This window comes from Rhinoderma darwinii, chromosome 3 (genome assembly GCF_050947455.1).
Source record: "Rhinoderma darwinii isolate aRhiDar2 chromosome 3, aRhiDar2.hap1, whole genome shotgun sequence".
NCBI classification, from domain to species: domain Eukaryota; kingdom Metazoa; phylum Chordata; class Amphibia; order Anura; family Rhinodermatidae; genus Rhinoderma; species Rhinoderma darwinii.
In genome coordinates, this window is record NC_134689.1 from 337,108,733 (window position 1) to 337,135,876 (window position 27,144).

Genomic DNA, 27,144 nt, shown 5'->3' on the forward strand with positions numbered 1-27,144 from the left:
ACTGACTATTAGATTAACTTTAAATCTTTATGCTTTTTGCGATCTCATAAATTTGTAAAAAAAAACATTCCAATATTTCCAATGTTAATGTCTTGTTTCTTTTTGTATAACTTTGAAAAACCTTTAATAAAAATTGTGTTAAAGAAGAAACTTATTAGCATAAATCTAAAATTGTTCATAACTTGCTAAAAAATTATCGTTTTTCAAAATAAAAAAACACTGTTGTTATCTAGATTACAGTGCCGATCAGTTCTGGCACTTTATATATGTGCTGAGCTTGGTTCTAGGGCTGTATTTATGTATTGAGCTTGGCTCTCGTGCTCTCTCTGTTTTTTAGTCACTTTGCCCTACAAATATTAGAATAAAAAGTGATCAAAAAGTCGCACGTATCCAAAAATGGTACCTATAAAAACTATAGCTCGTCCCGCAAAAAACAAGCCCTCATACAACTCCGTCGACAAAAAAATTAAAACGTTATGGTTCTCACAACTTTGCGACAGAAAAAAAATACATTCTTTTTACAAAAGTAATTTTATTGTGAAAAAAGTTGTAAAACATAAAAAAATGCTATAAATTAGGTATCGCCAGAATCGTACTGACCCACAGAATAAAGTTAACATGTAGTTTATAACGCATGGTGAACGCTGTATAAAAAAAACGAAAAAAGCTGTGCCAGAATTGCATTTTTTTGTTTACCTGGCATCCCAAAAAATAGGATAAAAGGTGATCAAAAAGTCACATGTACCCCAAAATGGTACCAATAATAACTACAGCTCATCCCGCAACAAACCAGCCCTCATACCGCTACGTCTATGAAAAATAAAATTAGTTATGGCTCCAATAAGTCAGGAAATAAAAAAATATGCAGTTGTGCCCGAGGGGAACATTTCTTCTGTTTGAAGAGGCGATTTATCAAGGACCTAAAATTAGGGAACCAGGAAAGGGAGGGCCCAAACATATCCGCTGGAAGCGACGGTGCCCGTATTATACCAGGACAACACTTCCCAGCAAAATTCCTCAAACTACAAAGGTGCAGAGTGTGGACCAAAAGGGGGATAAGAAATTACACCATTTATCAGTGCGACACTGGCCTGTGCGGAAAGGATTGCTTCACAGCGTAACACACATCTATGGATTATTAATTTTTTTTCATACCACCTGACTATGCCCCTTATATACTCCGCCCCGCTTACATGTACCCCCACATTATAAAACACCAGCAATACTCAAACAAATTTAGTACCAAGCAAAATCCGCTCTCCAAAAGCCAAATGGTGCTCCCTCGGCTCTGAACCCTACAGCGTGCCCAAACAGCAGTTTCCTTCAACATATATGGCATCGTCATACCCGGGAGAACCCTTTTAACAATTTTTGGGGTGTGTGTCTCCAGTGTCATAAGCTTGGCATGACATATTTGCCACTGAATGGCATATCTAGGGAAAAATATAAATTTTTAATTTGCACCATCTGCAGCGCAATCATTTATGGAAAAGACCTGTTGGGTGAAAATCCTCACTACACCTCTTAATAAATGCCTTGAGGGGTGCAGTTTCCATAATGGGGTCACTTCTCAGGGGTTTCTTTTTATTATTTCACATCTGAGCCTCTGCAGTTGTGAACCAATACTTTGTAAATCGCCAAATTAGGCCTCCACTCCGCATGGTACTCTTCACTCCTGAGCCCTGTCATATGTCCAGGCAAAAGATTAGGGCCACATGTAGGGTGTTTCTAAAACCGGGAAACACCGCATAATAACTAGAGGGCTGTCTTGTTATGGTGGCACAAGCCGGGCACCACATATTGGCATATCTATGGAAGAAAATCCCATTTTCACTCTGCAACATCGAGTGAACACTAATTTCTACAAAACACCTGCAGGGTTAAAATGCTTACTACACCCCTTGGTAAATGCATTGAGGGGTGTCGTTTCCAAAATGGGGTCACTTCTGGGGGGTTTCCACTGTTTTGGGCCCACAGGCGCCCAGAAACCAATCCAGCAACATCTGTACTCCAAATTGCGGTCCTTTCCTTCTGAGCCCTGCCGTTTGCCCAAACAGCAGTTTATGACCACATATGGGGTATTGCCGTACTCGAGAGAAATTGCTTTACAAATTTTGGGTTCTTTTTTTCCTTTATTTGTTGAGAAAATGAAAAAATTTGCGCTAAAGCTACGTCTTATTGAAGAAAAAGGACTGTTTTTATTTTCACTGCCTAATTCTAATAAATTCTATGAAACGTCTGTGGGGTCAAAATGCTTACTACACCCCTAGATGAATTCCTCAAGAGGTGTAGTTTCCTAAATGGAGTCCCTTTTTGGGCGTTTTCATTGTTTTGTCCCCTCAGGGGCTTTGCAAATGTGACATGGCCTCCGCAAACCATTCCTGCTAAATGTGATCTCAAAAAGCCAAATAGTGCTGTTTCCCTTCTAAGCCCTGCCGTGTGTCCAAACAGCCGTTTATTACCACATGTGGGGTATTGTTTTACTCGGGAGAAATTGCTTTACAAATTTTGTGGTGCTTTTTCTCCTTCAGTCCTTCTGGAAATGAGAAAAAATTAGCTAAACCTAGATTTTTTTAAAAAAAATGTAGATTATTATTTTCAGGGCCTACTTCCAATATTTTTTGCAAAAAAACTGTGGGGTCAAATCGCTCACTATACCCCTAGATAATTTCCTCAATGGGTGTAGTCTCCAAAATGGGGTCACTTGTGGGGGGTTTCCACTGTTTTGTCCCCTCAGGGGCTTCGTAAATGTGACATGGCCTCCGCAAACCATTCCTGCTAAATGTGAACTCCAAAAGCCAAATGGCGCTCTTTCCCTTCTAAGCCCTGCCGTGTGTCCAAACAACCGTTTATTACCACATGTGGGGTATTGTTTTACTCGGGAGAAATTGCTTTACAAATTTTACGGTGCTTTTTCTCCTTCAGTCCTTGTGGAAATGAGAATAAATTAGCTAAACCTACATTTTCTTTGAAAAAATTTAGATTATCATTTTCACAGCCTACTTCCAATAATTTATGCCAAAAACTTGTGGGGTCAAAACGCTCACTATACCCCTAGATAATTTCCTCAATGGGTGTAATTTCCGAAATGGGGTCACTTGTGGGGGGTTTCCACTGTTTTGTCCCCTCAGGGGCTTTGTAAATGTGACATCGCCTCTCAAACCATTCCTGCTAAATTTGAGCTCCAAAAGCCAAACGGCGCTCTTTCCCTTCTAAGCCCTGCCGTGTGTCCAAATATCCATTTATTACCACATGTGGGGTAGTGTTTTACTCGGGAGAAATTGCTTTACAAATTTTGCTATGCTTTTTCTCCTTTAGTCCTTGTGGAAATGAAAAAAAAAATCGCTAAACCTACATTTTCTTTGAAGAAATGTTGATTTTAATTTTCACGGCCTACTTCCAATAATTTCTGTAAAAAACCTGTGCGGTCAAAATGCTCACTACACCCCTAGATAATTTCCTTGAGGTGTCTAGTTTCCCGGATGGGGTCACTTTTGGGGGATTTTCACTGTTTTGGCACCGCAAGAGCCCTTCAAACCTGACATGGTGCCTAAAATATATTCTAACAAAAATAAGGCCCCAAAATCCACTAGGTGCTCCTTTGCTTCTGAGGCCGGTGCGTCAGTCCAGTAACACGCTACGGCCACATGTGGGATATTTCCTAAAACTGCAGAAACTGGGCAACAAATATTGAGTTGCATTTCTCTGGTAAAACCTTCTGTGTTATAAAAATAATTTTATTAAAAATTTATTTCTGCAAAAAAATATGAAATTTGTAAATTTCACCTCTACTTTGCTTTAATTCCTGTGAAATGTGTAAAGGGTTAAGACATTTTCTAAATGCTGTTTTGAATCCTTTGAGGGGTGAAGTTTTTAAAATGGGGTGACTTTTTTGGGGTTTCTAATATATAAGGCCCTCAAAACCACTTCACAACTGAACTGGCCCCTGTAAAAATAGCCTTTTGAAATTTTCTTGAAAATGTGAGAAATTGCTGCTAAAGTTCTAAGCCTTGTGAGGTCATAGAAAAATAAAAGGATGTTCAAAAAACGATGCCAATCTAAAGTAGACATATGGGGGATGTTAATTAGCAACAATTTTGTGTGGTATTACTGCCTGTCTTACAAGCAGATACATTTAAATTGAGAAAAATGCTAATTTTTGCAATTTTTCACTATATTTTCGTGTTTTTCACAATTAAATACTGAATGTATCGACCAAATTTTACCACTATCTTAAAGTCCAATGTGTCACGAGAAAACAATCTCAGAATCGCCCGGATAGGTGAAAGCATTTCAACGTTATTACCACATAAAGTGAAACATGTCAGATTTGAAAAATGAGGCTCTGTCAGGAAGGTCAAAAGTGGCTAAAGAGGGAAGGGGTTAAAAGTATTCAACAACTGTAAATAAATGAAACATTAGTGTGGCCCTAAAACCGTGTTTCCAGATTTTTTCTACTAACCAGAAGAAGCAGGAACTTTCAGTACAATTTATAAAGACCATGAAAGTAACATTATATGTATGCAGACATTATCAATACAATTAACTGATTATAAAGGGTCCTACCTGCTGCTGGCTCCACTTCACCCCAGCCATAGGCCTCAGATTGGACAGGCTAGACAGTACTTCTTTGCTTCTTGTACGTAACATAATCAGTGGCAATGATGGTAGAAGAGGACCCAGCTCCATAAGCTTTAGTGAAACATTCCCTGATGCCTGTATATGACAAATACATATCAAATGGAAATATGTTAATATATAATATATAATACAAGTACAGGATCCTACATTGAGTAAAGAGGCCCCATACCCCCCCCCCCCATGTCCTAGTTTACATTTTCACACTACCAATCTGGAATCAGGGCCTGGTGCAGATTTACCCTCTATGTAGACCCTCCTTCCCTTGGTTTTTTTATGCTGTGGTGTCTGTAAAGCAAAGTTGAGGTCAACTTAAACTGGTGCCCACTCCAATAACCCTTTTAGAAGCAAGTAAGGCTGTTTTTTGAAATGTATGCCCCAGAAGAGTAAACATCATTTAGTGCACTACATACAGATGTGTCCACCCTTAACTTTTGCTTTAATTTGGTTAAGGACTCAATTTCTCATAAAACAAATTCAATACAATATCGCGACATGCTATAAAAACCCTCCACAAGTTGCAATTCATATCACAACCATATATAGCATTGACATCTCGTGACAGAGTCTCGCAAAATCATGTATTTTCAAAGCTGGTCATCTCGCGCCACACATCTCAGGATATGTTGAGATATGAGGAAGGGTATGAAAGGACACATCCATATTAACAAAAACAGAAACGATTTTGACATCTACACATACCCACATTGTCCTGAAGACAGCCATAATTTGAGCAGAACTTAGCATATCTGCATTACTGGTCAGGCCTGGCAGTAGCTTTACAAGCTGATTGGCTGATAACGTCTGAAGAATCGTAGGACTGATCCCCAACACCAAGGAACCCAAATGTGACAGCACTTCATCTGAGACCTGTGTGTGGGAGATTTGGTTTAATATAGAACGTTCATGTCTACAAAGAAATAATAAAGGTAAATACATAAACCACATGGTGGATTACATTAACACCTAAATATTACTTCTATGTGTCTGCTCTAACAATGGATAGTATGGTGGACATTTCAACGACCATGGACTTAATGGCCGACATTTGGTCTTAGAAAAAGTGATATAAAGTCTGAACTACTTAGAACCAATCGTGCACTAATGCATACAGTCATATAAGAGCAGTAGGGGTGGTACTGCCCTCAGGGGATCAGACAAATGAGGAGCTTGCTGTGCCAGTTGCTCCCTCCACCATAGAAAGGATTGTACGAGATTAAGAAAAAGGGTATTTTTTTTCCCAAAAATAAGATGTTACTCTATTCTCTCATGTGATGTGTGTGGTATTGGAGCTCAGCCCAACTCACTTATAATAAAATCGTGTCCTGACCTCTGCATTTATGGGATTTCTAAATGATATATTGTGATACATTGATTTAGGCACACACTGGTTCAGACTCACATTTCCTGGATTTAGGACCTTCTGAACAAGCTCCCGTGCCTAAAATACATACAGAAATAAATGCAAAATTAAAATAAATGACAACAATGTACTGTGTGCATACCTACACACATACATGTGAATCCCAATTCGCAGGACTTTTAAGCACCGCCGTTGCTCCACTCAGGAATATTCCCAAAAGGTCTAGAAATGCTTCTTTTATTTAAAAAAAAAAAAAAAACCTGCTACAGAAGCGCTGCAAATATGCTGTGGAAAATCTGCAGCCTTTCCGTCCTGTGTTAATCAAGGCAAAATGTTCTGGTTAGGGCTATGTACAAAACCACTTCATGGCAACGGATCCAATTAAGTTATTTTTGGTCCATTTGGTTTCAGTTTTTCTGCTGCATACTTATCTACTCCTACCGTCAAAAGGCAACAGAAACCTGACAGAACGTAGACCACAGCAATGTGAACAGAGACTTATTGTTAGCTAAACCCTCTAATAACTGCTACTTTTTACCTCAACATATGATATATTTGTAGTTGTTATTATCACAGTCATTATTATGCTATTTGTACGTAAATCAGAAAGATCCAAATATAAAGGTTAGATATACAATAAGCTATAACCCAAAACATTTAGTGAAACCAATAAACGGTTAAAACGTCTGCTGCCATCTTGTGGACAATATGTAAATTACAGCTCTTTGTGCAGATTTTTATCTGAAGTTGATATAAAAGAAAATAAAAAAACTTTTTACACAAATCTCAAAGCAACATGCAATATAGGCCTGTCCTTATATTATATCCATAAGTTTCCTGTCTTTCATTCTTTATAAAGTGTTCTGTCATTGTAATGATAGCGTATGATATGTTCACGTTTCATTATATTAGTGGAGTGAGTATAATGAATGCTAAATTTGATTTTGCCCTTATGTTTATGATAAAAGATGTGGGTGCAAGCCCTGGGGAGCAGACCGAGATCGCAGCTATACAGTAATCCCAAAAACAGGCAGCACACCGTAGTTGAAGTGTAAAAATAGAGGGTACTTTATTTCCCCATGTGCGACATTTCAGCTCTATCCTCTAGAGAAAGGCTTGAGAAAGGCTCTAGAGGATAGAGCTGAAACGTCACACATGGGGAAATAAAGTACCCTCTTTTTTTACACTTCAACTACGGTGTGCTGCCTGTTTTTTTGGATTACTAGAGAGATAGATAGATAGAGAGATAGATAGATAGATAGATAGATAGATAGATAGATAGATAGATAGATAGATAGATAGATAGATAGATAGATAGATAGATAGATAGATAGATAGATAGATAGATAGATAGATAGATAGATAGATAGATAGATAGATAGAGATAGATAGATAGATAGAACTGCTACAGAGGTTGCTATCACTAACCTGCTATTACTACATATAATAAAGTAGTATTACCTGAGCTGATGTTAGTGTCACTGAGGCCACATCAGAAAGGACAGGAAGCAATTGCTCTGGGCGCAGACCCTGTAGGAAATTGTATCCCAGAGAACGTATGACCACAGATAGTTTGGGGACTGATTCCAAGCTGAAATTTCGAATGTCCTGAAACTGCAGATCACCGAACAGGAATTCCAACATCTAAGCAGACGACAATAAAGAGACGCAGGATTAGAGCTTGGAACTGATGACGAATAATGAAACACCATCATTCACATTGTACCTATCCATATTTATCTATGGAAGTCATGCAGAGTAGGCAGTCGTCTAGAGCCCTAACAAAGAGGGGAGGGCGGAATTAAAAAAAAAAAACCTATGTTATTCAGCCAATCGATGTTCTCCAGTATAATAGGAAAACTATGGAATGGCAGGGAGAGTAGCGATAAGGGACAGTTGAATGCCCGGGTTATCTTTTGAAACCACCGACTTGGGCAACAACAGAGCACGTCCCGTCCCTGCTTATGAATCAAGAAATCCAGAAAATGGTATAGTATCTTTATTGTCTGTGTTGATTTATTGAACTTCACCATGGAGTCTGGAAAGAAGTCTCCTCTTCTCACACACTCGAAAAGGTTTCTTCTCAGAGCTAAGGAAATATCCATATTCTGGCCATATGGTTTCAGATCTTGAACATCGGCCTGGCACACACATCTTCCCATTCTGTGGAAAAAACAACAACGTGTCTATAAGATGAGTGTGAGAACAAAGATGATCCGCCAGTTGTCAGAGGTGACCCTACGATACTCACAACTCCACATCCTGCACTGTTATATTTGGTGCCTGTAACACTTTGGATGCAACAATTCTCTGGTATGGAGGAGTTAAATCCCATGGGAGCGAAGGGAGAATATTCACAACCTGATAGAAGAGCAAAAAGGTCAAACATCATTTGCTTCAATCTGAACCACTCATTAATAGAAAATACTTTTCATTATAGTTTCGAGTGGAGTAGCTGAGGATGGGAGACTGGCGGGGCATGTGCCCCAGGTGATGAGTGTCGGGTAGAGGGGGGACGCCATTAAAACCAAAAGCATGAGTTTTTAATAAAGTGTTAATGAGGAGGACACATACTATTTTGTCAGTAGATTCACATTGCGCGGGGGAGGAGAGCAAGGCCATTACCCGTCAGCAGCATGCCCAGGTAGGGCAAGCTTATGATTGGGCCACCGACCCATTTAGGCAAATCCACATACAGGGATTTGTATGCATTAAATTGTGGGGGAGGGGTACTAAGCTGAATATTTGCCCTGGGTGAAAGAGAGGATAACTTTTTCCCTGCATTGCCCCACATAGGGAACTCATGGTTATGATGGGTGACCAAGATTTTTTTTTAGTGTCTGTTGTTTTTAACTGGTGGAGCGGACTGGAATTCATATTGTCCATTATGTTACTGGTCACTGCCTCTTACCTGTTGTGTACTGAGCTGCAGAAACACACCCAATGAGAAGAGAGGAAGGAGATTTCCTACTCGCAGTATAAAAGTGTCGTCCATTCGGGTTAGGTTCTGAAACAAGGTTGATCTGCGGAGCCAGAACCCTAGCGCAAGTCGCTGTTCTTCGGACAGAGATCCAGCATAGTGACTGAGGACCTGAAGCCTGTACAGGATATCTTACAATTGTTAATAACAGGATCAGTTTTAGAAATCTGCTGCCAGAGGTTTTCAGTGTATCTCTGCCAGTGTGAAAGCATTCAGCATGTACATTGTCAGTTACCAATATGAATAAACAGCCCCGTGACTGTGATCTAAGGAAACGATATAATGAAAATAGCCTCTCACTCCCACAAACTGTACTCAAAATCAATGGGGGGAGATTTATCAAAACTAGTGCAAATGAAATACGGAGTAGTTGCCAATGGCAGCCAATAAGGTTTCTGCTTTCATTTTCTGCAAAATGAAAGGTGAAATCTGATTGGTTGATATAGGCAACTACTCCACTTTTACTTTGCCCCAGTGTTGATAAATTTCCTGCTTTATATTTAACTTATTTTTTAAGAAATCGACTGATAATATAATATTAATAAAGTAACTTGTTGAGATTCTTTGGAATAGAGAACTTTTTGTTATTATGGTTTTGTACTACAATAAAAGGCCTCATTCCTTAACCCTATAACAACTGCCCAATGTCTTTTAACAGTGGGCGGTGCAGGTCCCCAATTTACAGCAACATCTTTTGGCGTCACTGTAGAAAAGGCCTATGAGCGCTCCTGTGAACACTTATTCTCTAAGCAGGATCTGTAACGAACAGCTCCTGTACATAGGGAAGGCTAGTGAACACAGCTGGGATTAGAGGAAACTCCAACCCCAGATGTTTAATCCTTTGATTTCCGCGGTCAGTAACCGCGGCATGATTAAAAGGGACTCCCCTCTTCGATCACACAGGAAACTCGGTGACGCAATTAGAGACTGGGGGACCTAGAAAGGACTCCAGGGCTGTCTGTTCAGTATGCCTGCTGTTAGGGAACACATTGTGTTTCCCTAACAGCAGCCTGTGTCATAATAAAACAGGATAATGTAATAGCATGCAGGAATATGCTAATACATTATAAGTAAACAATAAAGTTGTTAAAAAAAAGTGTAACAAAAAAATAAGAAGAAAAAAGTCTGCAAAAAAGTAATTATTTAGCATAAAATACGTTTTATTGTCCATACATTACATAAAAAAAAAAAACTACTAATATTAGGTATCTGCACAACCGTAATAACCCGAAGAATTAACTTAACAGGTAATTTAGCATGAAATGTGACTGGGATTTTAAAAAAAATTTTAAATTAAAAAAAAAAGAGACAATGCCAAAAATCGCCTTTTCTATATTCACGCCGACTCAAAAATAAATGACTTAAGTTACACAGTAAATTATTTGTACCCTCAAACTGCTCAGGAAAATATACAATTTCTCCCGCACAAAACAAGGCCTCATATAGCCACTTCAATGAAAAAATTAAAACTTTATGGCTGCTGAAAGACAAAGAGGCAAAAACGAAAAAATTTAGCTGGTCATTAAGGCCTTTTCTGGCCTGGTCATTAATGGGTTAATATGCTTTGATTAAATATTTCAGACTGTCTGGTCATTTCCAAAATGGAGGAGGATCTATACAACTACAAGATATTACATGAGCTTACATATAGAACATGAAGAAAATGTCATCAACGCTTCAACTGAGACAGAACTGAATAATACAGGGACATAAATAAAATACAAAGGGCAACATAGCAAAGGGCTCCTACCACCTTTTCCCACTGAGCACATCTTCTGCACAAAGGACAACGCACAGCAGAAAGCCAACACTGTCTTTTTACAGAGGAGCAATGTCCCTGCATTTCAGTGGGTCCCCATAACAACTGCTAATGCTGCTACTGCTCTAGATAGGCCCATGACATCATCCAAATTGCAATTATTTGGGTACTGTTTTCACCCCTTAGATGATCAGCCGTAGGCAAAGTTCCAAGACTTATAAAATAGATATATTAGCATTACTAGAGAAACTTACACCTCCTTGTCGTCTTGTAGTGGAGGTAGAAGCCCTATAAGCTCATCAGGTTCCAGATAATGTAAAAAGGGGACAACATCATAGAAGAGAAGAGGCTCAGAGGTCACTATGACTGAGAGCAGTGTGGACACAATCATAGAAAAGTAGTCATCTGAAACCTGGAAGGCAAACCAAGAGTAGATATGAAAAGAGACGGAAAATTCTTTAATATATCCTGCAAAAACAAGGTTTTAATAAAGGTTTGATGACATTAATCTAGCATGAGGTTGGATTTTTGCCTCTTTACAATTGGCTCATCAATAGCTTCTGTATAATATCGGGCTATTCATAGTCAAGGATGATGGGTAACAGAGTTACTATAATATGTTGCCATATGTAGCATCTGAGCAACAGCGGATATATAATACTGCTGGGCAATCGGGCTTAATTATGGAGACCTACCAGAATATAAAAAACTGTGAAAACTATTCTTTAATATCTTACTTCTATGCTGTGTGATCACTTGAAGTTTCCCCCCAAAGCCTGAGCTGCTTAAGGCTGGGTTTACACGACCTATTTTCAGGCATAAACAAGGCGTATTATGCCTCGATTTACGCCTGAAAATACGGCTCCAATACGTCGGCAAACATCTGCCCATTCATTTGAATGGGTTTGCCGACGTACTGTGCCGACGACCTGTCATTTACGCGTCGTCGTTTGACAGCTGTCAAACGACGACACGTAAAATAACAGCCTCGTCAAAGAAGTGCAGGACACTTCTTTGGACATAATTTGAGCCGTTTTTCATTGATTCCAATGAAGAACAGCTCACAATTACGGCCGTCAAAGACGCCTCGCAAAATGCGAGTACGAGCAATTGCCTCTGAAATGACGGAGCTGTTTTCTCCTGAAAACAGCTCCGTAATTTCAGACGTAAATGCAGTTAGCGTGTGCACATACCCTTACTGAGAGGTTCTAAAGGCAACATGTCCCGTCTGATTCCCGTCAGTTTCAGTGTTGTCATGGAGACTATATATTGATCCAAATCACAACATACTCCAATGTCTCCTTTATACTTTGCCTGAAGAGTAACTTCACTTTCATCAAACTTTTGATATGTCATAAAGATATATCAGAAGTTTAGATCGGTTTAAGTTTAGAAGGCTCACATCTGCCTTCTCAACATGTGAGTCACTGGATGTCAACGTACTGTAGTCACTTATATGGTCTGCAGAGTGCCTGTGTAGAATTGGTATCTATCACTATATTGTCACTGTATGGTGGTAATATTGATCTTTGTTTAGTGGATTTTATTCAGTAACATTATGGTGGCATTATTCAGTCACTATGTGGTGGTAATATGTGGTCATGGTGTGGCAGTATTATTCAGTAACAGTATGGTGGTATTATTCAGTCACTACGTGGTGGTAATATGTGGTCATGGTGTGGCAGTATTATTCAGTATCAGTATGGGGGTATTAGTCATTCACTATATTGTGGTAATTTGTGGTCATGGTGTGGAGGTTTTATTCAGTAACAGTATGGTGGTATTATTCAGTCACTATGTGGTGGTAATATGTGTTCTTGGTGTGGAGGTATTATTCAGTAACAGTATGCCGGTATTATTCAGTCACTATGTGGTCATGGTGTGGTGGTATTATTCAGTAACAGTATGGTGGTATTATTCAGTCACTACGTGGTGGTAATATGAGATCTTGGTGTGGAGGTATTATTCAGTAACAGTATGGGGATATTATTCAGTCACTATGTGGTCATGGTGTGGCAGTATTATTCAGTATCAGTATGGGGGTATTAGTCATTCACTATATTGTGGTAATATGTGGTCATGGTCTAGAGGTATTATTCAGTAACAGTATGGGATTATTATTCAGTCACTGTGGTTTTGGTGTGGCAGTATTATTCAGTAACAGTATGGAGGTATTATTCAGTAACAGTATGGAGGTATTATTCAGTAACAGTATGGAGGTATTATTCAGTAACAGTATGGAGGTATTATTCAGTAACAGAATGGGGGTATTATTCAGTCACTGTGGTTTTGGTGTGGCAGTATTATTTAGTAACAGTATGGAGGTATTATTCAGTAACAGTATGGAGGTATTATTCAGTAACAGTATGGAGGTATTATTCAGTAACAGTATGCGGGTATTATTCAGTAACAGTATCGGGGTATTATTCAGTAACAGTATGGGGGTATTATTCAGTAACAGTATGGGGGTATTATTCAGTAACAGTATGGAGGTATTATTCAGTAACAGTATGGGGGTATTATTCAGTAACAGTATGGGGGTATTACTCAGTAACAGTATGGGGGTATTATTCAGTAACAGTATGGGGGTATTATTCAGTAACAGTATGGAGGTATTATTCAGTAACAGTATGGAGGTATTATTCAGTAACAGTATGGAGGTATTATTCAGTAACAGTATGGAGGTATTATTCAGTAACAGTATGGGATTATTATTCAGTCACTGTGGTTTTGGTGTGGCAGTATTATTCAGTAACAGTATGGAGGTATTATTCAGTAACAGTATGGAGGTATTATTCAGTAACAGAATGGGGGTATTATTCAGTCACTATGTGGTTATGGTGTTGCGGTATTATTCAGAAACCGAATAGGGTTATTCGGTCACTATGTGGTTATGGTGTGGCGGTATTATTCAGTAACAGTATGGGGATATTATTCAGTCACTCTGTGGTTATGGTGTGGCGGTATTATTCAGTAACAGTATGGGGTTATTATTTAATCCCTATGTGGTAATGGTGTGGTAGTATTATTCAGTAACAGTATGGGGGGTATTATTGTCCCTATGTGGTTATGGTGTGGTGGTATTATTCAGTAACAGTATGGGGGTATAATTCAGTCACTATGTGGTTGTGGTGTGGCGGTATTATTCAGTAACAGTATGGGCATATTATTCAGTCACTGTGTGGTTATGGTGTTGCAGTATTATTCAGTAACAGAATGGGGTTATTATTCAATCCCTATGTGGTAATGGTGTGGTAGTATTATTCAGTAACAGTATGGGGGGTATTATTGTCCCTATGTGGTTATGGTGTGGGGGTATTATTCAGTAACAGTATGGGGGTATAATTCAGTCACTATGTGGTTGTTGGGTGGTGGTGTTATTCAGTAACAGAATGGTGGTATTATTCAGTCACTATGTTGTGGTAAGATGTGGTCATGGTGTGGAGGTATGGTAGTATTATAAAAAATAACAAAAAATTGTTATGTTAGTGCTATCTGATTGTGCATGTGCTATACCCTATGACCCTACACACCTCCATCTCTGGTATAGGGACTCATGAAAGCATAGCATACAGGGATAGCCTACAGCAAACAATTGAGAAGTGAGGTTACCGGTCCTCACTTTTTCTAAATGAAAGAAAAACAATAATAAAAACAAAAAGTATAAATAAATGATAAAAATAATATAAAAATACTAAATAGTTCAGATAAGCACTACAAATGGAAACATAACCATTTTTTGTTGATCTACCTTACTACTTTATAAGTGTCAATGTAAAGTGCGAAAGCACTAGAAACAAAGATACACTGGTACATTGGTGTCATAATCTAACTATGCCAATGTGATACACGAATCAAGTAATCACGGTTAGGTGATAACAACAATATATCCCTAAGGATTAAATACTCAGTGAGAAGTAACAGTATGGTGGCATTATTAGGCCACTATGTAGTACTAATTTGTGGTCATGGTGTGGAGGTTTTATTCAGTAACAGTTTAGTAGTATTGTTCAGTCACTATGTGGTGGTAATATGTGATCTTGATGTGGAGGTATTATTCAGTAACAGTATGCAGGTATTATGCAGTCACTACGTGGTCATGGTGTGGCGGTATTATTCAGTAACAGTATGGTGGTATTTTTCAGTCACTACGTGGTGGTAATATGTGATCTTGGTGTGGAGTTATTTTTCAGAAATAGTATGCCGGTATTATTTAGTCACTATGTGGTCATGGTGTGGCGGTATTATTCAGTAACAGTATGGTGGTATTATTCAGTCACTACGTGGTGGTAATATGTGATCTTGGTGTGGAGGTATTATTCAAAAACAGTATGGTGGTATTATTTAGTCACTATGTGGTCATGGTGTGGCGGTATTATTCAGTAACAGTATGCCGGTATTATTCAGTCACTATGTGGTCATGGTGTGGCGGTATTATTCAGTAACAGTATGCCGGTATTATTCAGTCACTATGTGGTCATGGTGTGGCGGTATTATTCAGTAATAGTATGCCGGTATTATTCAGTCACTACGTGGTGGTAATATGTGATCTTGGTGTGGCGGTATTATTCAGTAACAGTATGATGGTATTATTTAGTCACTACATAGTGGTAATATGTGATCTTGGTGTGGAGGTATTATTCAGTAACAGTATGCCGGTATTATTCAGTCACTATGTGGTCATGGTGTGGCGGTATTATTCAGTAACAGTATGCCAGTATTATTCAGTCACTATGTGGTCATGGTGTGGCGGTATTATTCAGTAACAGTATGGTGGTATTATTCAGTCACTACGTGGTGGTAATATGAGATCTTGGTGTGGAGGTATTATTCAGTAACAGAATAGGGGTATTCAGTCACTATGTGGTTACGGTGTGGCGGTATTATTCAGTAACAGTATGGGGATATTATTCAGTCACTCTGTGGTTTTGGTGTGGCAGTATTATTCAGTAACAGTATGGAGGTATTATTCAGTAACAGTATGGAGGTATTATTCAGTAACAGAATGGGGGTATTATTCAGTCACTATATGGTTATGGTGTTGCGGTATTATTCAGTAACAGAATAGGGGTATTCAGTCACTATGTGGTTACGGTGTGGCGGTATTATTCAGTAACAGTATGGGGATATTATTCAGTCACTCTGTGGTTATGGTGTGGCGGTATTATTCAGTAACAGTATGGGGATATTATTCAGTCACTATGTGGTTACGGTGTGGCGGTATTATTCAGTAACAGTATGGGGATATTATTCAGTCACTCTGTGGTCATGGTGTGGCGGTATTATTCAGTAACAGTATGGGGATATTATTCAGTCACTCTGTGGTTATGGTGTGGCGGTATTATTCAGTAACAGTATGGTCATATTATTCAGTCACTGTGTGGTTATGGTGTTGCGGTATTATTCAGTAACAGAATGGGGTTATTATTCAGTCACTCTGTGGTTATGGTGTTGCGGTATTATTCAGTAACAGTATGGGGATATTATTCAGTCACTCTGTGGTTATGGTGTGGCGGTATTATTCAGTAACAGTATGGGCATATTATTCAGTCACTATGTGGTTATGGTGTGGCGGTATTATTCAGTAACAGAATGGGGTTATTATTCAATCCCTATGTGGTAATGGTGTGGTAGTATTATTCAGTAACAGTATGGGGGGTATTATTGTCCCTATGTGGTTATGGTGTGGTGGTATTATTCAGTAACAGTATGAGGGTATAATTCATTCACTATGTGGTTGTGGTGTGCTGGTGTTATTCAGTAACAGAATGGTGGTATTATTCAGTCACTATGTTGTGGTAAGATGTGGTCATGGTGTGGAGGTATGGTAGTATTATAAAAAATAACAAAAAATTGTTATGTTAGTGCTATCTGATTGTGCATGTGCTATACCCTATGACCCTACACACCTCCATCTCTGGTGTAGGGACTCATGAAAGCATAGCATACAGGGATAGCCTACAGCAAACAATTGAGAAGTGAGGTTACCGGTGCTCACTTTTTCTAAATGAAAGAAAAACAATAATAAAAACAAAAAGTATAAATAAATGATAAAAATAATATAAAAATATTAAATAGTTCAGATAAGCACTACAAATGGAAACATAACCATTTTTTGTTGATCTACCTTACTACTTTATAAGTGTCAATGTAAAGTGCGAAAGCACTAGAAACAAAGATACACTGGTACATTGGTGTCATAATCTAACTATGCCAATGTGATACACGAATCAAGTAATCACGGTTAGGTGATAACAACAATATATCCCTAAGGATTAAATACTCAGTGAGAAGTAACAGTATGGTGGCATTATTAGGTCACTATGTAGTACTAATTTGTGGTCATGGCGTGGAGGTTTTATTCAGTAACAGTATAGTAGTATTGTTCAGTCACTATGTGGTGGTAATATGTGATCTTGGTGTGGAGGTATTATTCATTAACAGTATGCCGGTATTATTCAGTCACTATGTGGTCATGGTGTGGCAGTATTATTCAGTAACAGTATGCCGGTATTATTCAGTCACTATGTGGTGGTAATATGTGATCTTGGTGTGGAGGTATTATTCAGTAACAGTATGCCGGTATTATTCAGTCACTATGTGGTCATGGTGTGGCGGTATTATTCAGTAACAGTATGGTGGTATTTTTCAGTCACTACGTGGTGGTAATATGTGATCTTGGTGTGGAGGTATTATTCAGAAATAGTATGCCGGTATTATTTAGTCACTATGTGGTCATGGTGTGGCGGTATTATTCAGTAACAGTATGGTGGTATTATTCAGTCACTACGTGGTGGTAATATGTGATCTTGGTGTGGAGGTATTATTCAGTAACAGTATGCCGGTATTATTCAGTCACTATGTGGTCATGGTGTGGCGATATTATTCAGTAACAGTATGCCGGTATTATTCAGTCACTATGTGGTCATGGTGTGGCGGTATTATTCAGTAACAGTATGCCGGTATTATTCAGTCACTATATGGTTATGGTGTTGCGCTATTATTCAGTAACAGTATGCCGGTATTATTCAGTCACTATGTGGTCATGGTGTGGCAGCATTATTCAGTTACAGTATGGTGGTATTTTTCAGTCACTACGTGGTGGTAATATGTGATCTTGGTGCGGAGGTATTATTCAGAAATAGTATGCCGGTATTATTTAGTCACTATGTGGTCATGGTGTGGCGGTATTATTCAGTAACAGTATGGTGGTATTATTCAGTCACTACGTGGTGGTAATATGTGATCTTGGTGTGGAGGTATTATTCAGTAACCGTATGATGGTATTATTTAGTCACTATGTGGTAGTAATATGTGGTCATGGTATGGTGGTATTATTTGTCTCTTGTTTAGTGGTGTCATTGGTAATATTGACCTTGGTATACTGGGTTTTGTTTAGTAACAGTATGGCAATATTTGTTCCTTGTATAGTGGATAGTGGTATTATGTGGTAACTTTATGACTGTATAACTTATAGATATGTCTTATAGCTCTGTTGTTTTTGAGACTTGCAATGTCACTAGGGCCAACACATCCAAGCAAGACGGAAGGGACAAGTGCAAAATTTACTCTGGGGGCCTATAGTTACACCATTGATGCTATGATCTGGTTCACGGGACAGGCCGTGACAAGTATCTGACATGAGACAGCCACCTGACAAGTATGACGGAGCCCAGGCTACCAGTCTGACAACAACAACAAAAAAACTCTATTTTATGTTAACTTCTACATTTACATAGAAACCACAAACTTTTTACTTCTATAGACATGCTGTGCAAAAAAAAGATCTAAGTACCAAAGGCTATTGTTACATATTGCAACAACCAATATGTAACAAAAGCTGACAAAATGAAGGCATATGCTTGTAATATTTAGGAATACCTGTAAGGAGGTCTGGTTCTGTGACAGGATGCTAAGGAAATATTTTGCAGACTTGGGCTGAAGAGAGGAGATGCACACTTTTAGTTCAGACACTGTAAGATTGAATAGCATCTGTTGGTAGAAACAAATATAAAATGTTTGATATCTTGATGACCAATCATTATCTGTATATACTTTTCAATAATATATATCACTGAGATAAACTATCACAAAATCTTTGCCCACAAAACACACCCATCAATGAAAAAGCGAAACTAGCAAATTTTACTTATATTATACTGCATAAAACACAACCCAAAATAATCGATAAATCATAAAATCACTCAATTACATTTGAATCGCTCGGGGTGTCTTTTTTCAGCTGTACTAACTATGTAACTATGTAACTATGTAACTATATACTTAAACATAGTATTCGGCCAATATAGCAAATGACCCTGAACTCACCCTAGCACTACACACCCAACCTAGGCAGAGTTATATCCCCAGAAAGGGTGGTCCTGAACATCGTATCCCTAAAGGAACTAATGTGCCCTAAAGACCAATTTGATTGATAAAAATGTAAAGCACAAACAAACAATATTGTCCCAAAAATTAGTTATCATTAGTCCCTAATATTGTGGATATTATTGTTTTAATATGCCTTAAATTTACATCTGCCAAAATAGACTTTTGGGCACATTACAGGAATAGGTTCCTTTGCGGTCCCACCTTTTTTTGTGCGATGATTTTACCTGGGCTTAGGTGTATAATTCAAGGAGGAGTTTGGGGTCATTTGCTATATTAGCTATTAAGTACTATGTTGAATTCCTCCGAGCGCTACAAATGTAATCGAGTGATATCCATTTAGAGAGAGCTATTATTCATAGGGTTTATACACGGATTATCTTGGTATGTGATATTGACTTTATATGTTGATTATCCTAGCACATGCCTTATCGTGCATTTCTATTCCTGATCTATATCAGCTACCATTGGCGACTGCTATTTTTATAACTGCTTTTATGAGCTATTAATTATGTTGAGCTGTTTTTAATTGCAGACATAAACAATACGGGGGTTGTCCGCATTTAATTATTTTAGATTTATTATTATTTATTTATGGAATAGGAAATCATACAGTTTTCTGATATACATGTATTATAAATTCTGCTCACATATGTTTTGTATATCAGTGTAGTAGACCCCTCTTTCTGTAGAATAGTATAGACCACATATTATCCCTGTGTAATGCATCCATGGGCTAACTGAATAGGATTAAACATGGCGTCCGTCATGTGACCCCCCCCCCCTACATTATGTGACCCCTAGCATATAGTTAGCAACAGGGTTACATGATGTACATTTGTTAAGGCCACATAGAAGACACATCCCTGGGCTACATGAATAGGAGTAATGGTAGAATAATAACAACGAACAACCACTTCACTGTGCGTGTATTTACATATAAAATGGCTGCCTGTCTCTAAGTGATATGGTTATGTAGTTAATAAAGTTAACTGTAAAAAAAAAAAAACACAAAGAAGACATGAAGACTATTTAAGAGCTGCTCCTACACAGACACTGACCGACACGATGAGACGCTGCTGCCGGTAGAAATAATTTACATTACTCAGTAAAATACTACTAGCCTGCTAGTTACCTGGAAAGTGTTACCTGAATGCCAGTGGTCACATGATGTGTGGGTGGTGGGTCACATGACTGACACCATGTTTAGTCCATTCAGTTATCCTATGGATGCATTTCTATGGACTAATCTGCGGGCTATACCATTTTTTGTTTTAGACAGAGGCTATCGCACTGATATAAGAAATGTATATCAGCGGAATTTAAAATACATGTATATTAGAAAACTGTATGATTTCCTATTCTATAAATAAAAAAATATATTAAACACATAAAAACCGGACTACCCCTTTAAGTTTTATAGTTTTGCCTTTTCAGTGATAGGTGACTTTTCATTAGTAATTGAACATTTAACATACTTCAATAATGGTCCAGGACTGGGATATTGATTGTTCTTCTATGAGGAGAAGCAGTGTATTCTGTAAATAGAAGAATTCGACAAACTGTGAATACTATATGAATGTATCTTTTCTTGTTCCATTTAGCCTATTATTCATCAGCCGGTTGTTATATATGACCCAAAACTTCCTTGTGGTCACCAGTTACTTGATATGCAAGCATTGAGTAACTATTGCTGTATAAGGCCCATTCATATGGCAATCCAAATTCTAGAATATATACAGATGGCCTTAGGCAATCACTTAGGGTGACTTGGGGGTAATTCATTTTTAGGTGTGCATACAATCTGTGAATATTGAATAACCAATGAAATTCTTGCAATTACGTTGCTTAACCTGATTTTTTTTTTTTGAATAAACATTGATCAAATCTGACATTTCGAAATTTATCACAATTACTAAAATGGAATTATCCAAAAATATATGAAATGTTATTATGTAAAATAAGTGAACCAACCCCAAATGTCTGTAGAAGTTCTGTCTTCTGTTTTTTTTGCAGTGTTTCTTGGGAGATGACGTTCAGTATAGCATGCAGAACTTGAAATTGTATACCAGAAACATCTGACAAAGAAAGGATTTGCATATCCGCTAGAAGAAGAAGGAGGATTATGGAGGTGTCCACAGCTTGGGTGTACAGTGTGGTGATACTGGTAGTTGGCAGATTGAGGGTGGCATTTTGTAGGTAGCAGATACCGATGGGGAGGAAACTGGCCACTAAGAGACCATTCCCTGGACATACATTGCTGAGATCAACACTGCAATTCCACTGAAGCTGCCTCTTATCATTCTCAGAGAGACAGGCATCTGTCTCATTCAACACATTGGTCGTAGAACATATGTAGGTTATCCATGAGGTCCTTGGATCATTAGAAAGCTTTGATAGCAGGCTTGACTGTGAACACACATGGGTCGTGAAGTTTTCTTTTTCTAGTACCCAACACATTAGAGACTGGTCAAGAACCAAGGATCCTGTTTCCCAGTTGGCATAATTACAGTCATGGTTTTGAGCCGTCCATAATTCAATGGTGTCATTGCAAATTGCCTCCTTTTGGCTGTCACATATACTATGCAGGTATAGCTCATGATTGTAGGTATTGCAGAAAGCTCCTATAGAGCCAGGCACAGAGGATATGTTCCCCCACTCCTTGTATCTGCACACAGCTTTCACTAAATTCTCCAACTGGTTTTCACTTTGGGATCCGCATACAGGTCTGAGCCATGAGTTTTCAGAATATAGAGACAACTGAGAGAAAAGAGTTGGATCTGAGCACACACCTGTGATAAAGTTCAACAGATCTGTTGCCCAACAAGCCTTCACTACCACTGGATGAACATAGGCCCCATGCCAGCTGTAATAAGAGCATAATTTATTACCCCATGAACAGCTGCCATTTTCTTTTTGGGATGTTGTTGCATTGCAGAATGTGTTTAAAAATATATCCTGATCATACGCGGCACAAAATTTTATCAAAGAAATATCCAGATTGGTTACATTTGAATATTGGTTGTGACATTGCACAAGGGAGTAATTCGGAACCCCGGAAACTGATGTAGGGACAAGAGGGGTACACATGGGCTTTAACCAGAAGTTTTGTGGCTGTGTTTTGATTAGAGTGTAAAAGGTTAAATTGGAGCAAAGGTAATTAAAGAAGTTTTCCTGATCATACGACCAGCAGAATTCCACCATTAATGGAGTGAAGGTCATGGTTTGTGAATAGTCACATACATCCCATACCAGCATTTGTGTTAAGACATTAGAAGTACTTAACTTGTAACACAAATTCAGCGTCCATGTAAGAGCTGGACCTTCACTGATGGCCCCCAGAGTCCGGGAATTATTGCACACAGTCATCATAAAACTCATTGTATCATTTTTGCTGCATAAATACACTGTAGAGAAGTCTACCGGCCCCATCCACCCTTCTGCACCAGGGAGCCACTTTCCATAATTGCAGAGATCTGATGTTTTAGGTGGTGAGATGGAGCCAAAACAGAAAGATTTAACCCAGGTCAGGTTTTGGTTTTCACTTAAGTATTTCAGGACGGTGCTATTCCGGCAAATGTACTGCATAGAGCCCTGAGCATCCCAGTCAGCACAATATTTTACCAAGGAAATCTGTAGAGTTGTTAAATCCCATGTTGAATAGCGACATGTCTTATTTGGGTCACAGGTTGGCGCTTCTTGAATAGAGGTTTCTTGAAACAACTTATCATAAAACTGAAAATGATTGCATAAAAAATCTGAGAGTGTTCCATTGTCAAATCTCCAACAATATGACACTAGAAATGGTGGAGGACTCCCGGTCCCCCAGGAGGAATACTCACACAGACTCCACACAATGAACTTTTTTATAAGTGTTGAAGAATTCCAGAAGAGAGTCAGAACTCGAACTAGATTGTGATTATTGCAAACTGAAAGGAATATTTTTTCTAGTTCAGTTTTATTACAGTTCAGACAGGACTGGAAATGGATGTTTAGCAGAGAATCTGTACAGTTGGAGATGTTACCGGTAATCTCCGCGTTGCAAAATATTGCTACCCAACTCGTTTCTGTGTTATTTTTGAGTAATTTTACAAGAAAGGAATTCCCACAAATATATGTCTGAAAGTGCGTCGCATCTTGTACTGCACAGTAACCCAATACTGATGGGTTCAGATCAGTTAGATTCCATAGGTTGTAACTACAGACGGTTTGGTTTGTGCTATTCCCAGTACACGAGATATTTGAGTTCCCAATTAGCTCAGTGTTCTGGAGAAAAGTTTTGTGACTACAAAGGTATGAATTTAGTTGCTGTTGGTCAATTAGCCAACATAAGTCCACAGCTGAAGACGTGGGACTACTAGAGTCCCATGTGTAATTACAAACACGATTTATACAAAACTGCAACACCCAACTATTGTTTGTATCTTTGGTCAGAGTAAGGAGCAGACTTGGATTGTTACACACATACAATAAAAACTGGGTCTCCTCCACTTGGCTACAATAAGCAACTATAGATGGATCCACAAGTAATTCAGACTGGGTACCATTGTCGGTCTTGTGCCACAACGTATAGTTACACTCTTTTTCTGAAGGAACTGGCATAACATTTTGACACAGAATACCAAGCCATGAATTGGATTCATCGGTGAGCAGTTTTTGGAGAACCTTAAGAGATTTACAAACATTCTGTGTGAAACGATCCCCATCTGTCTCTACACAGAAGGCCACAGTGGAAGGATTTACTATCTGGAAAGGCCATTGCTCATAGTTGCAGAGTTCCTGTACAAGATATGTACTGGCTACGTTCGTTGGTGGTACCGTTACACAGGTTGTAAAAATGACTGCCTGATTTGAACGATTAAAATAAATTTATTATGATATTCTTAAAAATGGGCCCTTAGAGCCAAATTAACAGGCTCAATCATTATGTCAGCTATTATATATATATGCTGAATCCCAACGATTGACTGGTAATAGCGCCGTACCACGCTACACCTTGCGCTATGTTGCGCTCGTCCGGCTCTTAAAGCCACGTACAATACTCTGGTCAGCAATAGGGTCAAAACCTCCAAGGTTTGGTCGCAAGCCCCCTATTCCGAGATCACTGACCAGTATACTTCTCAAAGTTAGATTGTTAGTTGTAATATTCTATCGTTAATCCTACGCGTTTCAGAACCACCGTTACTGGTGGAACCTCTTCAGGGATTATTAGTGTTAAACGATAATTTTTGATTTAAATGCCGGAGCGCACGGTTGTGTGCATTAATGAACCTCCCGGCCCGTGCACGATCAAGATACAATGGTCGCACACGAGCCGGCGAGGTGCCGGTCTTTTAAGCGGCTAGGGCCCGCCCCCCATATTGACATGCCCCCGGCGTACCACCAATCCACATCCGACACGTCACTCAGGACCTGTCAGGATTGTGGCACGCCTTCAATTTTCGGCAGCCAATAGGGTATATGTAAGACGACTAGCGTCCCTAGTAACGCTGGAGATCCAAAAGCGGATCCAATGCTTCAATGGGGAGTATTAAACTGTGAGTGGATGCAATGTCCTAAGTAGAGGACAATGCGCCGAACAACCGGCCCAAAAACCCCCATTACTACCAGATTGCAGAGTGAACACAGTGCACGGCATAAGATCGTCTGGCCGACACCACAGTTGCGTCTCGTTGCTATGACGACCACAGGACGCACACATATCACTGGGTAGGTTACAAGCATGCAACACTACTCCTCAAACGAAATCGAGATGTTTAAACCTCCACAGACATCTACACGGGTTACTAGGGTGTACTAAATACTATATCAAGATGGTACATAGCCATAGTCCGAGGTAAAGACAGCTACCCATACTCACAAACCATGTATCCTTACAGAGTTCTATCTCTCCCTGGATTATAGATGACCCCTTCTCGTGTCTACTAAAGGGGACATACTAAACCAGCTTGTATTTCAAGGGTACATGGTTGTGGATGACAAAACGATGTCATAGAAAACACGCATACGAAATTTGTTCGTTCATACCCAGGGGAGCAGTGGTGCGCAGTCGAAAAATCCACTGTGCTTCCTTTTGAAGGATAATTTTATTAATATTCCCTCCTCTCATAGTGGGTCTCACGTATTCAACACCTTGGAATCTCAGAGAGGAACTATCCCCATTATGAAATTCCCAAACGTGACGCGATATCGGGGTATCCTCCTTCCTTCTGCAGTCCCCTATATGATCCCGTATCCTCCTCCTGAACTCTCTGATAGTTTTGCCAACATACTGTTTTCCACATATACAGGTAATCATATAGACAATGCCCTTAGTCCGACAGTTGATATACGTTCTGTTCTCAAAAATCCTTCCCGTACTCATACTCTTGAAAGTCGTGCCACATTGAATAGAGGCACACGCCTTACATGATCCACATCTATACGTCCCTTTGAGGTTACCATTGAGCCACGTAGTAGAGGGGTCCTGTCTACCCATATGGCTATGTACCACATAATCCTTGATATTCCTACCCCTCCTGAACGTAATCAAGGGAGAATGTCCCACCAAATCTCCAATATCTGGATCAGCCTCAAGGATCCCCCAATAACATTGGAGGATTTCCCTGATCTCCGAACTAGCTGAGTCAAATGTACCAATGACTCTGATGATATTGTCATCACTTTGCTTTGGTCTGGGATTCAATAAATCATCACGGTTACATCCTAGGGCGTTCTGATAAGCCCCTCTTAGAATGTGTCTCGGGTATCCTCTATTAATAAATCTGTTTTCCAGTTCACATGCCGATATTTTGAAATCAGATACAGTGGAACAGTTTCGTCGTGCCCTCAAGTATTGACCCTTTGGTATTCCCCGTTTTAAATTCATAGGGTGACAGCTCTCCCACCTAAGTAAGCTATTTGTGGCCGTTTCTTTACGAAACATGTTGGTATGAATATTTCCACCCGCGGATTTCGATATCACTATATCCAAAAAAGTAATTTTATTCACACTAATTTCTGATGTGAAAAACAAACCTTTATCATTAACATTCAATATGGCCACAAATTTCAAATTTTCGGCAGTTAACTAAAATCTACAAGGACCACATAAGAGCTTGGTGGGAAATTCAGACACTAGAGACATATATTAAAAATCAAATTGTTCCGAGGGGACTGAGAATCTCTTTAATACCAGCAGCGAGGATTAGATCACCGGAACTCCTGAAAAAGTGGGAAAAGGAGTCCATAGAATCCTCTCTGAGATTTATGAATATTCTATTAGAGGAGGAGAAAAGGTGTATTAATAAAAGCAGTCAAGAACTGAAAGATAGCATAATTGCTGCTCAGAGATTCGCAAGTAACCTTGAATATGAGAGGAAAGAGAGTACCCTACAATTGGCAGTAGAGAAATTTACAGGACACATAAAGGAGAGGAAGCACTTTCAATTTGTACGCGATACCCTGGATTTTAAGGAGGGGAGAGTGTTTGACTATAGTGCTAGAATGACAGCACCACATAACCCTGACACTGATATTTCTTCATCAGAGCAAGAGTGCTCAGACTCTGAACTAGGTAGAAACCATCAAAGAAGACAAAGAGGAATGGGAATGAGCAGATACCCTACTCGGGTCAATTCAGGAGGTAGAGGGAGGGGCAAAGGCCCTAATAGGGGGGCTGGTTTTTTAGCCAAGAGCCACCCCATCTCAGAGTACCTCCTGAGGGACAGGAGAGAACTATAAGGTCTAGTTCGAGTGGGGTTGATGAGGAAACACAGGTCATTAACCTGTCCTCACGTATCTTATCAAAGGATGAGGTTGCCATACTCAAGAGGGGTCTATCATTTGTCCCAACAGGTAGATTTAACCTATTCACATGGGTGAAGGACCTAAACTTGTTTGGTAGAAAACTAAAATGGAAAAAATTTTTTAGGACACATGATAGACGCAAGTGTCTTGAGCTAGGTTTAGTGGAGGATGATCTTCCTGATCTCAGACTGTTGGAGGGGTTATGGGAGGAAGGCCAAAGGGAGGAAG

General features: G+C 39.2%; 2 protein-coding genes across 2 annotated transcripts in view; both read right to left on the minus strand.

Annotated features, from left to right (window-relative positions):
• The window catches only part of LOC142748192 (uncharacterized), a 39,875-nt gene extending 17,051 nt beyond the window's left edge, over positions 1 to 22,824 (minus strand). The window contains exons 1-11 of the mRNA XM_075855313.1: positions 21,103 to 22,824; positions 20,607 to 20,666; positions 18,622 to 18,732; positions 10,995 to 11,152; positions 8,913 to 9,099; positions 8,253 to 8,362; positions 8,032 to 8,164; positions 7,463 to 7,645; positions 6,041 to 6,079; positions 5,341 to 5,508; positions 4,567 to 4,716 (exon numbers count right to left, since the gene is read on the minus strand). Of these exons, the coding sequence (XP_075711428.1) occupies positions 4,567 to 4,716; positions 5,341 to 5,508; positions 6,041 to 6,079; positions 7,463 to 7,645; positions 8,032 to 8,164; positions 8,253 to 8,362; positions 8,913 to 9,099; positions 10,995 to 11,152; positions 18,622 to 18,732; positions 20,607 to 20,666; positions 21,103 to 22,716 (2,913 nt within the window). The 5' untranslated portion in view covers positions 22,717 to 22,824. The remainder of the gene's footprint in view (positions 1 to 4,566; positions 4,717 to 5,340; positions 5,509 to 6,040; positions 6,080 to 7,462; positions 7,646 to 8,031; positions 8,165 to 8,252; positions 8,363 to 8,912; positions 9,100 to 10,994; positions 11,153 to 18,621; positions 18,733 to 20,606; positions 20,667 to 21,102) is intronic.
• Positions 22,825 to 22,855: 31 nt separating this feature from the next.
• LOC142750495 (uncharacterized) overlaps positions 22,856 to 27,144 on the minus strand; it is a 177,027-nt gene continuing 172,738 nt past the window's right edge. The window contains exons 10-11 of the mRNA XM_075859496.1: positions 22,971 to 23,973; positions 22,856 to 22,863 (exon numbers count right to left, since the gene is read on the minus strand). Of these exons, the coding sequence (XP_075715611.1) occupies positions 22,856 to 22,863; positions 22,971 to 23,973 (1,011 nt within the window). The remainder of the gene's footprint in view (positions 22,864 to 22,970; positions 23,974 to 27,144) is intronic.